Here is a 16285-nt window from a genome sequence, read left to right as displayed (position 1 = left end):
CTTCTTTTTTACTGCTGCATAGCATTCCATGGTATAAATGTACCACAACTTTTTTATCCACTCATCTACTGATGGGCACTTGGGCTATTTCCAGATCTTAGCTATTGTAAATTGTGCTGCTATGAACATAGGGGATGCATACATTCTTTGCCAGACAACTCTTGCTCCAAAAGGCATCTTGGGTAAAAGACTGTACATGAGTCAGACCTCACAGCTGTGGAAAGTCTCATCACACAGTGGGTTTGAGTATGAACCAGAGACTAATATAATACTGTATGTCAACTGGAATTTAAAAAAAGAACCAGTGACTCAGGTTTGGTGTCTGGAAGAACACCTTAACCCCAAGGACATTAAAGATGGCCACACTGCCCGCTGGTGTGGCTCAGTGGTTGAGCATCAGCCCATGAACCAAGAGGTCACTGGTTTGATTCCTGGTCAGGGCACATGCCTGGGTTTGTGGGTTCGATCCCCAGAATCAGGTGTGTAGGAGGCGGCCTATTGATGTTCCTATCTCTCTATCCCTCGCACTTAAAATATTCCTCTTTCTCTAAAGATCAATAAAAACATATTTTTAAAAAAATGATGGCCACATTTCAGTCTTTGCCTCTGGACTTTTACCAACATGACCCTATGAGGCAGGTGGAGGACACTCAGAGTCCCTTTCGCAGGCATGCCACACTCCTGCTCTTTAGGTCCAAGACTTTGCCCAGGACTCTGGCTTTTGTGCTCAGGGAAGAAACATACCCCTAATGGCCAGTAGCACTGTGGTGCACCTGCTTCAACCTGCCAGGACAAGGCCAGGAGGGGAGGGTCTTGGGTTGGAGCTCAGCTGGGAGAGACCCTAGCAAAAGGGAACCCAGCACAATAAGCTGACAACTCACAGGAGCCGTCGGTCAGCAAGGACCTCAGAGAGTTCAATCCCTGACCGCACCCACACCAGCAAACGTGCATGCATACACCATACACGTTCACACTTCCACACACAACATACCAGACGCTATACACACACAACATGCACATGTACAAACCACACAGCAGATACCACATGTACTCATATGCTCACATATGTATCACACACCCCATACCCTCTCAGGCCCTCTTTACCTGGGCAGGTGCTCTGAGCAAGTGTCGTCTGCTCGCAGGCCTGGGACTCTGGTCCCTGTAGCTCATCCTGTTTTCCTCTTTCTTCGACCTGGAATGGCTGGAGACTTGGAAAGTCTTTCCAGAGAAGAAAATAGAAAGGTGGATTTGTGGTGCAGCTGTGGCACTACCTGGGGAGGCATCTTAACAGATGCCAGGCTGTGATCCAAGGGCAGCTCTGAGCTCCCTTCTTGGGCAGCGACTCAGTCAATGTTTGTGGAGCAAATTAATTTGCAGGCAAAAAGATTCTGAAGCTATATGGAGTAAGCATGAGTCCTGGATCTGCCTGTCGACTTGCCTGTGAAGAAGTGACTGCCACCCTTATGGTGATTTTCACTTCTGTGGTGGGATTTCCACAGGCCCCAGGACCCCTCGCAGATCCTGCCTCAACACAGTCTGCACAGAGCCTGCTGGGCTGACAGGACAGGGAGCTGGCCACCCCGAGGCCCTGCATGCTCGTCCAGGTGGGAATGAAGACCCACACTTGACTGTACTGTGCCAGCTCTAGGTCCTGAAGGGGAAGGAGTGGGGGCTGCTGTTGGAACCATACAAAGCCTTTTGTCCTGAAGGAGCAGGGTCTCAGGCATTATGGCAAATGGTTAACAACTTACACAGAAAGCCCAGATAGGGGGACTGGGAAATGCTGTTGCCAATGCTGTGCTGTTGTCAGCCAAGCCCCAGCACCCCGTGCCTTGGTTTCCTCACACTCGCAGCATGTGGTGGAAGGACTAGAGAACGAGACACCTGGAGGTCCTGCACTAGTGCTCCTTCTCTACCTAACCTATGGAGAATGTGACCTCACCTGTGGGTGGGCTGCTGGCTTGCCAGCAGAGCCCAGGTGCTGTTTATAGCAGAGAAGGATGTTCCCACTGTGTCCTAGTCCCTGGTTGATGAGTGTGATCCCACACCCACAAAAAAATATACCTACATTTTTTCTGGGAAAAGTCATGGAGGAGGCAAAACATGCTCTACTGAGACAGAGCCTGGGGTTACAGAAGGCTGCAGAGAGATGGCAGGGAGTGGCCCACCTCTGGCCAGCACCACCTACCACCCTACTCTGTCCACCCAGTGGTGGAATCATGACTCACCCAAGTAGGAGACCTGGGTAGCACCCTTGCCCTGGAGGTCCTGCAGCTCGGGAACACATGGCTCGTTCTCCTCACCCTGGGAGAGGTCCTGCTGGGCTGCTGGGTCACCTGTTCACAGAAAAGGGGAGGACACACATTCCTCAGTGAACTGGAGGGACGCAGGCCAAGCCATGGCAGTGACAGGGTGACGCAGGGCTTCAGAGAAACTGAAAAGCTTGAGCAAGCAGAGAGGGCGGGGAGGGGCATACTAGTGGGGGAGCTATGGGCTTGGGGCAGCTGTTGGCCCATGAGATAGAAAGCCAGAACTTCAGAGGCCATAGGATCAGAATAACAGAAGAAAAGTGGGGGCACAGGAACCTGTTATGTTTGGTTTCAAATGCAAAACAGCCAGTAAGCCTAATTTATATGTGATAGTGGCAGGTGAGGATCCTCTAAGTGCCCTCAGTGTCGCTGTGTGCAGGTGACCTCATGTCAGGGATGGAGGGTGGTCGGCAAATTCAGATGTGGGCCCCCAGCTCCCTGGTCTCAGGAGAGGGTTGGAAGGGCGTCTTACTTGGAGGCAGCGAAACCCCACAGTCCTCTCCAATGATGAACTCCCCGTAGAAGCCAGTCTGGGCAGGGTCTAGAAGGGACCAGTCCTCTTCCGAGAAACAGAAGATCATGTCCTCGAAAGGAGAAACCCGTTTCTGAAACTGCAGAACAACAGGGATGCCTCAGTCCAAGGACAAGCTAGGGAAGGGTCGCTGCAAACAAGGGAAAGAGCTGAGGCTGAGGGCACACACCTCCACTGTGTGTGCACGGGAGAGAGCAGAAAGCTGCTCTCCAGCCCTCGCCTGGGATCCACCTCCTTCCTATCTGGTTTGGCCAAATGCAAACCATGGTGACTCTAGTGGCCAAGATTGTGGGCAGGGCACACAGTCCCATGCAGCTAATGAAGGCCGAGACAACACCAGGCTCAGCCCAGCAAATGCCACGCCATTTCTAGAGTTTATTTTGCACATATGCAGTGTTAGGTCTGGATCAGCCTAGTCACAGCAGCACTGATAATCACAGATACTATATTATCAATACATTTTGATCATAGATAATAAAGACTGAAGATGCTGTTTATAGCAGAGAAGAATGTTCCCACTGATGGGCTCTCTGCCCATCACCAGAGCATGGATTAACTCCAGGACAGTCTGGCAGGTTCAAGCAAACTCCCATTAGGAGCGAGAGTCCTCTCTGCATGACCAGAAAGCTCTCCAAGCTGTGTGTCACATGATCTAGACTACTCAACGACAAAATGTCCAGAAGTCTGGATCACCAGCAGTTTAGCAGTGGGACCTGGGGTAAGGCATGGCTGGGAGACTTCGCTTAAACTTGAATCACAGACCATGGTAATATGTCAAATTAATATTAATTAATTAATTAAAAAATCTTTCTATGGAGAGTTTTTTTTTAATTGAGAAACTTAAGACTTGGATACATCAAATAAAACCAATTTCGGGGGGGGGGGGGGGAGGATCAAAACTCACAACAGGGAAAAAAAAAGTTAACACTGCCTGAGCTGTAGCAGAACCCAGAGAATACATTCTTTTAACTAAAAAATTCTAGGTGCTTCATAATCGACCTTTTGGTACTAAACGACCTATTATATTTGCAATTTGTGGTTCTTAGTGTTCAGGTCCATAGGGCAAGCTAGGAAATCTTCAAACCTTGAGCTGAATTTCATGACGGGGTATTTGGCTTCTGAACCGTTTTTTCCTTGCCTAAGAGGTAGCAGCAGCAACAATGCCCACCTGGGCAGCTTCTTTCTTGGCATGATGAGCCTGTAGAACTGCCACAGCTTCGTCCAGCTCAGAGCAGAGAGACTTGGGGAACTCCAGGATGTGCAGCAGCTCAGAGTTGTTGATCATTCCCATCATCTTTCCAGCCAGGTTCGAATGCATGGTTTGGATGAGAATGAACAAACGTTCGTCCAGCATCTGCTTCTGCTCCTGGAGGGGTGGGGGTTAGGGGGGTGCTGCGGCCAACATGGAGGCGGTCAGGGGCTCCTGCCCCTGCACATGGGCCACAGGCTGAGGTGCCTGCAGAGGTGGTATGGCAGGGAGAGGGCTGCAGACACTGGAGGCATACTTGTAAGGTGCAACAGACCGAGGAGCAGCTGCAGCCACAGCGGTGCGAGGTGCTAAGTTCTGCACAGCTGTGGGAACACCTCCAGACCGGCAGCTGTCAGTCAGCCCTTGCTGGGTGGCACCAGCCCCACCAAAGTCCATAGCCAAGCGGTCTGGGCACTCAGACCCGACTCTCTGAGTAGTAGTAGGGAGGCCAGGAGAGGCCGGATCATTACTAGTTGGAGCCAGATAGCGAAGAGTTGGACGAGGCTCAGACTGGTGTACAGCACTTGGCATTCCTTGGAAGCCTTGCTGCCAGCATGGACTAGGTCACATCTGTGCTAACTGGTTAGGTGTGTAATATGGAGGCCTTCTCTGAGCCTGTGGAACTGCTGGCATGAAGTAGCCACCAGCTGTAGGCTGGAACTGATTTAAGATGGCATTAGCAGGGAGTGCTCTCATTCCGGCCACCCTCCGCATATACAGTGGCTTGGAACCCATGATGCATCCATTCATCACAGTGACTGCTTTGGTGGCCTCTTCAGGAGATGAGAAGCCAACAAAGCCAAACCCCTTGCTTCTCCCATCCTCCAGCATTACCTTAGAGCTGGTGATGGATCCGAAAGGAGAAAACTTTCCATAACTTCTCATCGGCAATGGTGTTATCCAAGTTCTTAATGTAGAGATTCACCCCTGGTATCGACTAATTCTCTCTTGCTTCAGCTGTTCAAATTTCTGTTTTAACTTGGCCTGCCATTCCACTTTTTTCTGTGCACAGCCTACAAAAATGACTTTCCCACTGATTTCTTTTCCATTCATCTCTTCACAGCCATATTGGCATCCTCGTGTGTGTACACTTTTTAAATATATTTTTATTGACTTCAGAGAGGAAGGGGAGAGGAGAGAGAGAAACATTAATGATGAAAAAGAATCATTGATCAGCTGCCTCCTGCGCCCACTGGGGATTGAGCCTGCAACCTGAGCATGTACCCTTTACCGGAATCAAACCTGGACCCTTTAGTCCGTAGGCTGACACTCTATCCACTGAACCAAACCAGCTAGAGCTATCCTCATGTTTTTTTAACTCACAAAGCCAAAGTCTTTGGATTTCCCATCACCTTGACACTTAAGGTCTTACCAAACTGGCTGAACAGCTCTTTCAGAATCATCCACCTCTTCCCCAAAGTTTTTGATATACATATTAGTCAACTCCTTGGCTTTGGCCCCAAGTCCGGCTTCCCATTCTTTCTGAGACTTGAATCTGCCCACAAACACTTTGTGGTCATTGAGGAACATGCCGTTCATCTTCTCGACGGCCTTCTCTGCAGCCTCTTGGGTCTCGAAGAGAACGAAAGCATAACCCTTAGAGCCGTTCTTGTCACACACCACCTTGCAGGTCACAATGTTCCCCAAAGCAGAAAAAGTACCATAAAGTGCCTTGTTATCTATAGATTTTTCCAGGTTCTTGATGAAGACGTTTCCCACACCAGCTTTTCTCAAAGAGGGATCCCTTTGAGATCACATGATTCGGATTGGCTTTCCCTTAATCACATCAAAGTTCACAGTATCCAAGGCCCGCTCAGCGCCAGCCAGCTGCTGGAAGTTGGCGAAGGCATAACTCAGCGAGCAGCAGGTGATCCCATTGTGGCAGACCCGGGTGGAAGCCAGGCCCCACAGGGCTGAACTCCGCCCCCCCCACATTGACCTCCCCCCGGCCTCCCCTACCCCCTGGCACTTGTCCTTGTCCCCTCGAACCTAAGTGTCTTGCGTCTGTTGGTTGTGCTTATATGCATGCATACAAGTCCTTTGGTTGATCTCTTACTCCCATCCCCCCAGCCCTCCCCTACCTTCCCGCTGTAGCTTGACAGTCTGTTCGATGCTTCTTTGCCTGTCTATTTTTGTTCAAGAGTTTGTAATGTTCTTTATTATCCATAAATGAGTGAGATCACGTGGGCTTAACTTTTCATACAGCATGGCCTCAGTGACATCCCTGTGCAAGTTACCCACATACAGGGAGGCCATGGGGTAGCTGCTGGTGGCAGCATTCATCTCCTCAGCCCTCAGGACCCCAAGCCCTGCCAGGACTTCTTACAGGGCCCACAAAGGATAAAAGGGGTTCTTCCCCAAGCAGCGCGCAACTGGCTCACAGGTGGCAGAGCAGGAGGGACCCAGAAGTTTGGGGTGGCTCACTCGAGACTATAGGACCGCAGACAAAAGGCTCTCAAAAACAATATGGCTCTCCCTGGGAGCTTGTAATTTTCAGCTCCAAATTTCCAAAATAAATGTATTAAAATGGGGACTTTCCTCCAAGTTACAAAAATTCTTAAAGGGCCAGCCGAACGGTGCCCACGCAGCCTCTGGGATATGTGTTTCTCTTTAAATATAGGCCCCGGGCTGCTGACACTATAAGATTACAGCTGCAGAAGAGGGATGCAAAATATTTGTCAGTTTGCAAGCCTGGGGGGCCGAGCGCGCAGCTGCCTTCACACGGGCTACCATGGGCAGCGCGGACACGTGGTGCTCAGGGAGGACAGTGTGGGGCTGCCACGAGGCTGGGGTGTGGACACGCGTCGCCCAGGTGCAGTGGAGGCGGCAGGCAGGCCAGAAGCGTGCAAAAGTGACTTCCCTGTAGGTTCGAAGAGGATTCACTTTTTCTTTCTCTCTTTTTTTTTCCTTTTCCAGATTTTAAAGCGTTTTCGAGGTTTTTTTGGTTTTGTTTTTTTAATTTTTTCTTTTTTCCTTCAGGCTACTGAGCCCAAAAGCAGCAGAGACTGTGGCAACCCAGGGCGGAGAGCTTAAAATATATTTTTATTTCAGAGAGGAAGGAAGAGGGAGAGAGAGGTAGAAACATCAATGATGAGAGAGAATCATCGATCAGCTACCTCCTGCATGCCACCTACTGGGGATCGAGCCCACAACCTGGGCATTTGCCCTTGACCAGAACCGAATCTGGGACCCTTCAGTCCACATGCCAATGCTCTATCCACTGAGCCAAACCAGCTAGGGCAAATTAATTTTAAAAATGGTGACATATCCATATTATATGAAAAGGCCATAAAAATAAAGAAGTCCTTTACAAAATGGAAATAGATATTTGCCCATTGAAGCATGAAGTTATTTGGGTCTCAAACTTCCTATAAATATTAATATGACAATAAATTGATAACAATAAATGTCACTAAAAAATTATTCACTTTGTTTGAAATAATCTGGAACCTTGATTATTTGAAAGAACATGGAGAACATGCAGAACACCTGGTCTAGCTGACATTTCTGTTCATACTGTCTAATCCGAGAAGAGCAAACACACAGCATATCTCCACTAAGTATGTCACACTGTACGTGTATATATGGTTGCAGGAACTGCGTGCATGTACATTCACTAGATATTGGCAGGTGTGAATGAAGCAAAATTATACCTATTTTTTTGGTCAGATTGACAAAAAATGTGTTCCATGAAATGAGAAAGGCTAAAAATTGTGGCTCTAGATCAGTGGTTCTCAACCTTCCTAATACCGCGACCCTTTAATACAGTTCCTCATGTTGTGGTGACCCCCAATTTCACTGTTACAAATTGAACAAAATTAAAGCATAGTGATTAATCACAAAAACAATATGTAATTATATATGTGTTTTCCGATGGTCTTAGGCGACCCCTGTGAAAGGGTCGTTCGACCCCCAAAGGGGTCGCGACCCACAGGTTGAGAACCGCTGCTCTAGATGATCACCAGTTACCCGGATGGTTGCTCTGGGGCTAGGATCAGGTGTGTGTGGGGGGAACAGGCTGGGAAAGGACAGTTTTCAACGAATATCCTTTGGACTCTTCCTCCCCTACGTACATAGTTGTTTTCACATTAACCCAGAGACAGCAGAGAGTAGAACAATGAGCATAAAGGGCCCAGAACCCTTCAACTAGATTTACTAAGTTAACATCTTGTCTATCTGTCACATTTCCCCTGTCTCTCATATATGATGGGTGGGCATGTTCCCTCATCCCCTGGGTCACTGGGGACTTAAGGCATTACGATACGTTGCTCCAATTAAGTGCCTGCATGAATCTTCTAAGAAAAAGGTTATTCTTCCACATCAGCACAATTTCTATGGCACTGTGACTCTGCACCCAGAGGATATGTGGCAATGCCTGGAGACACTGTCACTACTGGGATGGGTACTACAGACATCACAGGGATGGAGGCCAGGGACGCTGCTCAACACCCCACAGTGCCCAGGACAGCTCCACGTGACAAAGAACTGTCAACCAAAATGTCAATAAAGCCGTGGTCTAGAAACTGCTCTATAACATCAGAAAAATTTAACATGGGTTCAACAATAACATTTAGTATCTTTTGAACTATGAAATAGTATTACTTTATCAAGGTAAAGAATTATGAAGACTTCCAAAGGTGACCATGACAAGAAGTCAAGATTGGAAATTGCTGGGTCAAAGCTTTCTAATGGGCCCTAGAAATCTTGTTAAACGTGTCTTTAAATGTCAATCATCAGGTATACAAGTGAAATCCAACAGTCTTATGTTTACACTAGAGGCCCGGTGCATGAATTCGTGCACAAGTGGGGTCCCTTGGCCTGGCCAGCGATCGGGGGCGATTGGGGCCGCCAGCCGGGGAGGGGCTGCAGGAGGGCTCCAGGGTATGTCTGGCCCGTCTCACCCGGTCCCGATCAGCTGGACCCCAGCAGCAAGCTAACCTACCGGTTGAAGTGTCTGCCCCCTGGTGGTCAGTGCGCGTCATAGCAACTGGTGGAACGGTCAGACGAATGGTCGGACACTTAGATTACGTTTTTATTATATAGGATGACAATAGTCATGGGCTTACAAACACTTGTTTTGTTTTGCCCAAGCCCATCAGGAAAAAGATGAGATTAAGTGTAATATTCCCATGGGTCCTTGGAGAAATTTCTGGACAATTGGGGAGAAAGTAACAGAAGTACACCCTGTGACTCATTAATTCCATTTCTAGGACATTTTCCTAAAGAAATCATGAGGATGAATGCAAAAGTGTGTGCAAAAGAATGTAGAAGATAATGTTTGGTAGAATCGAGATTTTTTTTCTTTATGCCTTTTTCTGGTGTCTGAAGATTTATCCTAAGCATGGAACATTTAAGTTTCATTAAATGTTGAAACAAAATACCCATGCACCCACCTCTAAGATACAAACAATGTAGACAGGCTGCAGTCTTTGCTTCAGGTTTTCCTTGAAAGGTGTGGTGTTTAGGTCACAGACTGCACTGGGTTGAACTCTGAGCTTTTCCTGCCCCCAGTGCCACCTGCAGACCTCCCCAGAGGGAGGTTGCCATCTGGGTTTGGTGTAAATATTAGTGCATGCCTTTTAAACTCTAACTGCATCTCAATATAACTTGAAATGATGTCACAGCACTGTTTTGTATGGTTTTAAATGTTGAACTTGACTCACATTCCCATTCTGTTTAAGACTTATTCATGTGCATACATGTTGGTCTAGTTCAGTGGTCAGCAAACCGTGGCTCATGAGCCACATGTGGCTCTTTGGCCCTTTGAGTGTGCCTCTTCCACAAAATACCACATGCAGGTGCACACGTACAGTGCGAAGTTGACTTAAAACTTTAAGTAAAGTTTATTAAGTTAATTTTAGGGACCATTGTGGAGTGAAAGAAGATGTACTGTCGAGGGTTGAGAAAGGTATGTTGAGATGGTGTGGACATACAGAGAGGATGAACGAAAGGAGATAGATGAAACAAGTATACAAGACCAGTGTGGATGGGAGCGTTGGCAGGGGTCGACCTCAGCGAACGTACCTCAATCAGATTGAGGACGACGTTTTTAACAAAGGCCAGCTTAGGAGTACCCTAATTAAGTTAATAACAATGTACCTACCTATATAGTTTAAGTTTAAAAAATTTGGCTCTCAAAAGGAATTTCAATTGTTGTACTGTTGATATTTGGCTCTGTTGACTAATGAGTTTGCCGACCACTGGTCTAGTTCATTAACTTAAACTAATGTGTAGAATTTCAGAGTGCAGTAATTTCACCCATTCTTTTATCAATGTTTAGGTTTTTCCCAGGACAGATGCTCCTCAGCCAAGATGCGGTTGCATCCTGATAAATCTCATTGTAAATTGAAAATATCCTAAGTCGAAAATGCGTGAAATATCACACTGTGATCACTTGGCTGACAGGGTCTGTGCTCACTGCCCTTCCCAGCACCATGAGAGGGCATCCTTCTGCATTTGGCCAGCCCATGAAAACACCTAATTTCAAAATCCGAAACACCATTTTTATTATATGTCTATCACTCTCCTACCATAGTAAAGTTGAGCCATTCTAAGTTGGGACCGGCTATACTTTGCTATTACAAGCAACAGTTCAGTGAACTCTCTTTTCTGTCTCCCAGCCCATGTGTAAGTGTTTCTAAGTAGGAGAGTTACTAGACCACGGGGAGACACGTCTTCACTGAAGTGACACACCGCCACACGGTTCCTCAAGGGGAGGCACCAGCCAGTACTGGGGCTGTCAAAGGTCTATGGTTTTGGCTCCTTGGTGGGAATGAACTTTTATATTAAAAATTCTAAATGTGTTATAATTACTTAACAGTGGTATAACTAATCAGTAACATTAGTGGTATAGAACAAACTTCAACAAAATGTTTAACAAATTGGTATAGTGAGCCTGGCTGGCATTACTCAGTGTTTGAGTGTCAATTTATGAACCAGGAGGTCATGGTTTGATTCCCAGTCAGGGCACATGCTGGGGTTATGGGCTTGATCCTCAGTATGGGGCATGCAGGAGGCAGCTCACCAATGATTCTCTCTCATCATTGATGTTTCTATCTCTCCCTTCTTATCTGAAATCAATAAAATATATTATAATAAAAAACCCCCCACAAAAACAGACCATTTTACAGTAGCATAAAAAAAACCATGGAATTCTTTTTTGTTGCTGTTTAAATATATTTTTATTTAAATGTCTCCTACTGGGGGTTGAACCTGCAACCTGGGCATGTGCTCTTGACCAGAATTGAACTTGGGGCCCTTTAGTCCATAGGCCAACGCTCTATCTACTGAGCAAAAACAGGCCAGGGCAAAAACCATGGAATCCTTAAGGAAAACGTGTACATAATATGTGTCCCACTTGAACAAAAAGAAATGAAGGATTTAACAAGATGTCAATTTGGCCCACAACACCCTATAGGTTCAGTGCAATCCCAAGCAAAAACTTCAGGAAGATTCTAAAATTTATATAGACGTGCAAAGCACTTAGAAGCAGCCAAAAGAATTTTGAAAACTGGAGGACGCACAGTACCCAATTGCAAAACTTACTATACCACTAACATTACAGTAATAATGACATAAAGGATCAAAACAAAGCTCAACTGAGGTTGAGCCCAAATGTTCAGACATATGTGGACAACTGATTTTTGAGAAGGGTGCCAAGGAATTCAACAGGGGAAAGGAAAATCTTTTCAGTGAGTGGAGATAAACAATTAAATATCAAGGGGGAAGAGCAAGGATCTGAAACCAAAATTATTATATCCAGCAAGCCTATCATTCAAAATAGATGGTGAAATAAAGAGCTTCCCAGACAAAAAAGGCTGAAAGAATTTATCACCACCAAAACAGCACTACAAGCAATGCTAGAGAGACTGCTGTAATGACAAGAAATAGAGAGAGGAATGTAGGCATAAAGAATTAAAATTGCAATAAATAAGTACCTAACAATAATAATCTAAACTGTAAATGGAATAAATGCTGCAATCAAAAGACATAGGGTAGCTGAATAGATTAAAAAACATGACCCAACTATATGATCTCTATATAAGAGATCCACCTTAGAACAAGTCTCACACAGGATGAGAGTGAAGGGATGGAAAACAATTTTCCATACAAATAGAAATGAAAAAAAAAAAAAAGCTGGGGTAGCAATACACATAATATCTGACAAAATAGACTTCAAAATAAGGCCATCACAAGAGACAACAAAAGTCACTACATAATACTAAAGGGATTGATCCAGCAAGAGAATATAACTCTGGTAAACATATATACACCCAATATAGGAGCACTTAACTATATTTAAAAAAAAACTTCTAGAGGACTTTAAAGGAGAGACTGACAGCAATATATCCATAGTAGGGGATTTTAACACACCACTGACTTCACTGGATAAATATTTCAGACAAAAAATTAACAAGGAAACAGTGACACTAAAGGACACACTGGATCACATGGATTTAACTGACATTTATAGAACATTTCACCCCAAAGATGCTGAATATACATTCTTCTCAAGTGCACATGGGTCATTCACAAATATAGAACACATTTTAGGACACAAAACAAGTCTCTATAAGTTCAAGAAGACTGAAATCACACCAAACATTTTTTTCAGAACACAGTGGAATGAAATGAGAAATCAATTACAGTAAAAACACTCCAAAACATTAAAACACATGGAGGCTTAATAGCATGATATTAAACAACTAGAGACCCAGTGCACAAAATTCATGCACTGGGGGGTTGGGGGGCAGTCCCTCAGCCCATCCTGCAGTCCAGAACCCCTTGGGACATGTCCAACTGCCTAAACTGGCAGGAGGCCAGGGAGGAGCCCGAATCGCTCGCGCTCATCCTGGCCTGCTGTGCCTGCTGCCACAGCGTCGGGAGAGGCTCCTGACCTTGTGGCAGCTGCGCTTGCCAGCCACAAGCCCGGCTTCTGGCTGAGTGGCACCCCTGCTGTGGGAGTGCACTGACCACCAGGGGGCAGCTCTTGCGTTGAGCATCTACCCCCTGGTGGTCAGTGCGCATCACAGCGACTGGTTGTTCCACCGTAACACTTGTTTAGGCTTTTATTATATAGGCTAGAGGCCCGGTGCATGAATTTGTGCACCATCAGGCTGATGGACTCCACCAGTGCATGACTGGGGCTGGGGAGGGATGCGGGAGGTTTGCCAGCCGGCAAGGGGCAGCGGGAAGGTTCCAGGGCATGTTCGGCCTGTCTCATTCAGTCCTGATGGGCCGGGCCCTGGCAGCAAGCTAACCTACCAGTTGAGCATCTCACCCTGGTGCACATGATAGCGAGCAGTTGAGCAGCTGTAGAATATCATTAGCATATTATGCTTTGATTGGTTGAACAGCCCACTGGTCGACTGGACACTTAGCATATTAGGCTTTTATTATATAGGATGAAACAGATACTAATGAGATCAGGAAAAAAATAAAAAACTTCCTGGAAACAATGAAAATGAACACACAACAACACAACATCTCTGGGATTCAGCAAAAGCAGTCCTGAGAGGGAAGTTCATAGAACTACAGGCCTACCTCAAAAAACAAGAAAAATTAATAATAAACTATTTAACCCTACAACTTAAAAAATTAGAAAGAGAACAACAAGTAAAGCCCAGAGTAAGTAGAAGGAAGGAAATAATAAAGATTGGAGCAGAAATAAATGACACAGAGACTAAAAAACAATACAAAAAATCAATGGAAGCAAGAGCAGGTTCTTTGAAAGGATAAACAATATTGATAAACAGCCAGATCATCAAGAAACAAAGAGAGAGGACCCAAATAAATAAAATCAGAAAGGAAAACAGTGAACTGACACCACAGAAATACAAAGGATTATAAGAAAATACTATGGACAACTACATGTGTACAAGCTGGACAATGTGGATGAAATAGACAAATTCCTAGAAAAATATAATCTCCTGAAACTGAATCAGGAAGAATCAAAAAACCTGAATAGGCCAATAACAACTGATGAAATAGAAGCAGTAATCAAAAAATTCCTAGCAAAGAAAATCCCTGGTCCAGATGGCTTCACGGGGAAGTTTTACCAAACAGTCAAAGAAGAACTAACACCTATCCTCCCAAACTATTCCAAAAAATCCAAGAGGAAGGAACACTTCCAAGTTCTTTTTATGAGGCCAGCATGATGCTAATTCCAAAACCAGATAATGACACTACAAAGAAACAGAATTATAGGCTAATAACCCTGATGAACGTAGACACTATTATCCTCAACAAAATATTAGCAAATCTGATCCAGCAATATATTAAAAAGATAATACACCAAAACCAAATGGGATTTACTCCAGGGATGCAAGGCTGGTACAATTTTCACAAATAATAAACCTGATACATCACATAAACAAACTGAAAGACAAAAATCACATGATCATATCAATAGACGCAGAAAAAGCATCCAAAAAAATACAACACCCACTTTTGATAAAAACTCTCAGCAAAGTGGGAATAGAGGAAGCATATCTCAACATAATAAAGGACATATATGACAAGCCTACAGTAAACATCATACTCAATGGCAAAACCTAGAACCATTCCCTAAAAACAGGAACAAGACAGGGATGTCCACTTTCACCACTCTTATTCAACATAGTACTAAAAGTCTTAGCCACACTGATCAGACAAGAAGAAGAAATAAAAGGCAACCAAGTTGGAAAGGAGGAATTATTTGCAGATGATGTGATATTATACATAGAAAACCCTAAAGGCTCCACAAAAACCCCTCTCTAGATTTAATAAATAAATTTGGCAATGTACCAGGATACAAAATCAACAGCCCAAAATTGATGTTTTTTTAATACATCAAAAATGAATTCTTAGAAAGAGAAACTAAACAAACAATCCCATTTACCACTGCAGCAAAAAAAATGAGATTCTTAGGGATAAACTTAACCAAGGAGGTGAAAGATTTGTACTCGGAAAACTACAGGACGTTGGAAAAATAGAGGAAGATATAAAAAGTTGAAGAATATACCGTGTTCATGGGTTGGTAGAAGTAACATCATTAAAATGTCCATACTACCAAAGGCAATCTACAGATTCAATGCAATTCCTATTATAATACCAACACCATATTTCACAGATCTACAACAAATACTCCAAAAATTTATATAGAACCAAAATAGGCCCTGAATAGCCACAGCAATCTTGAGAAACACGAACGAAATGGAAAGAATCACAATACCAGATATGAAGTTATACTACAAAGTCAGCATAATCATAACAGCCTAGTACTGGCACAAGAACAGGCATATAGATCAATGGAACAGAACAGCGACTACAGAAATCGACCCAAGCCATTATGCTCAATTAATATTTGACAAAGGAGGCAAGAACATACCATGAAGTCAAGACAGTCTTTTCAATAAATGTGTTCGGAAAATTGGACAGATACATGCAAAAAATGAAACTAGACCAGCAACTTACACCATACACGATAATAAACTCAAAATGGATAAAACACTTAAATGTAAGTTGTGAAACCATAAAAATCCTAGAAGAAACCAAAGGCAGCAAAATCTCAGACATTCCTTATAGGAATATGGTTACAGATACATCTCTTAGGGCAAAGGAAACTAAGGAGAAAATAAACAAATGGGACTATATCAACATAAGAAGCTTCTGCACAGCAAAAGAACCCATCAACAAAATCAAAAGGGAGCCCAGTATATGGGAGAACATATTTGGCAATGATACATCTGATAAAAGGTTAATATCCAAAATATATAAGGAACTCATACAACAACCCAATCAAAAAATGTGGCGAAGGACCTAAATCAGTGATGGCAAACCTTTTGAGCTCGGCGTGTCAGGATTTTGAAAAACCCTAACTTAACTCTGGTGCCGTGTCACATATAGAAACAGTTTTATATTTGCAACCATAGTAAAACAAAGACTTATATTTTTGATATTTATATTATATATTTAAATGCCATTTAACAAAGAAAAATCAATAAAAAAAAATGAGTTCGCGTGTCACCTCTGACACGCATGTCATAGGTTTGCCATCACTGACCTAAATAGACACTTTTTGAAAGAGGACATACAGAGGGGCCAAGAGACATATGAAAAATGCTCAAAGTCACTGATCATCAGAGAGATGCAAATTAAAATGACAATGAGGTATCATCTCACACCTGTCTATCATCAACAAATCAACAAACAACA

At 44.3% G+C, this 16285-nt stretch overlaps 1 protein-coding gene and 1 pseudogene across 12 annotated transcripts in view; both read right to left on the bottom strand.

The window, feature by feature from the left end:
* Positions 1–16285, bottom strand: part of ZNF496 (zinc finger protein 496) — a 70646-nt gene that overhangs the window by 15410 nt on the left and 38951 nt on the right. For 11 of the 12 annotated variants that reach the window (XR_004968289.1, XR_004968288.1, XR_004968292.1 and 8 more), the window contains 3 exons: positions 2782–2920; positions 2229–2336; positions 1105–1218 (listed from right to left, as the gene is read on the bottom strand). Coding sequence is in view for 8 of the 12 variants with exons in the window: in XM_036313791.1 (XP_036169684.1) it covers positions 1105–1218; positions 2229–2336; positions 2782–2920 (361 nt within the window). In the remaining 4 variants the exon portion in view is untranslated. The remainder of the gene's footprint in view (positions 1–1104; positions 1219–2228; positions 2337–2781; positions 2921–16285) is intronic. The other variant, XM_036313787.1, reaches the window with a different exon arrangement.
* On the bottom strand, positions 3980–7218 carry LOC118658353 (annotated as a pseudogene).

Source organism: Myotis myotis, unplaced genomic scaffold (assembly GCF_014108235.1).
Source record: "Myotis myotis isolate mMyoMyo1 unplaced genomic scaffold, mMyoMyo1.p scaffold_m19_p_6, whole genome shotgun sequence".
NCBI lineage: Eukaryota > Metazoa > Chordata > Mammalia > Chiroptera > Vespertilionidae > Myotis > Myotis myotis.
Note: the sequence above shows the minus strand (reverse complement) of the source record. Positions and strands in the feature narration are given on the sequence as shown.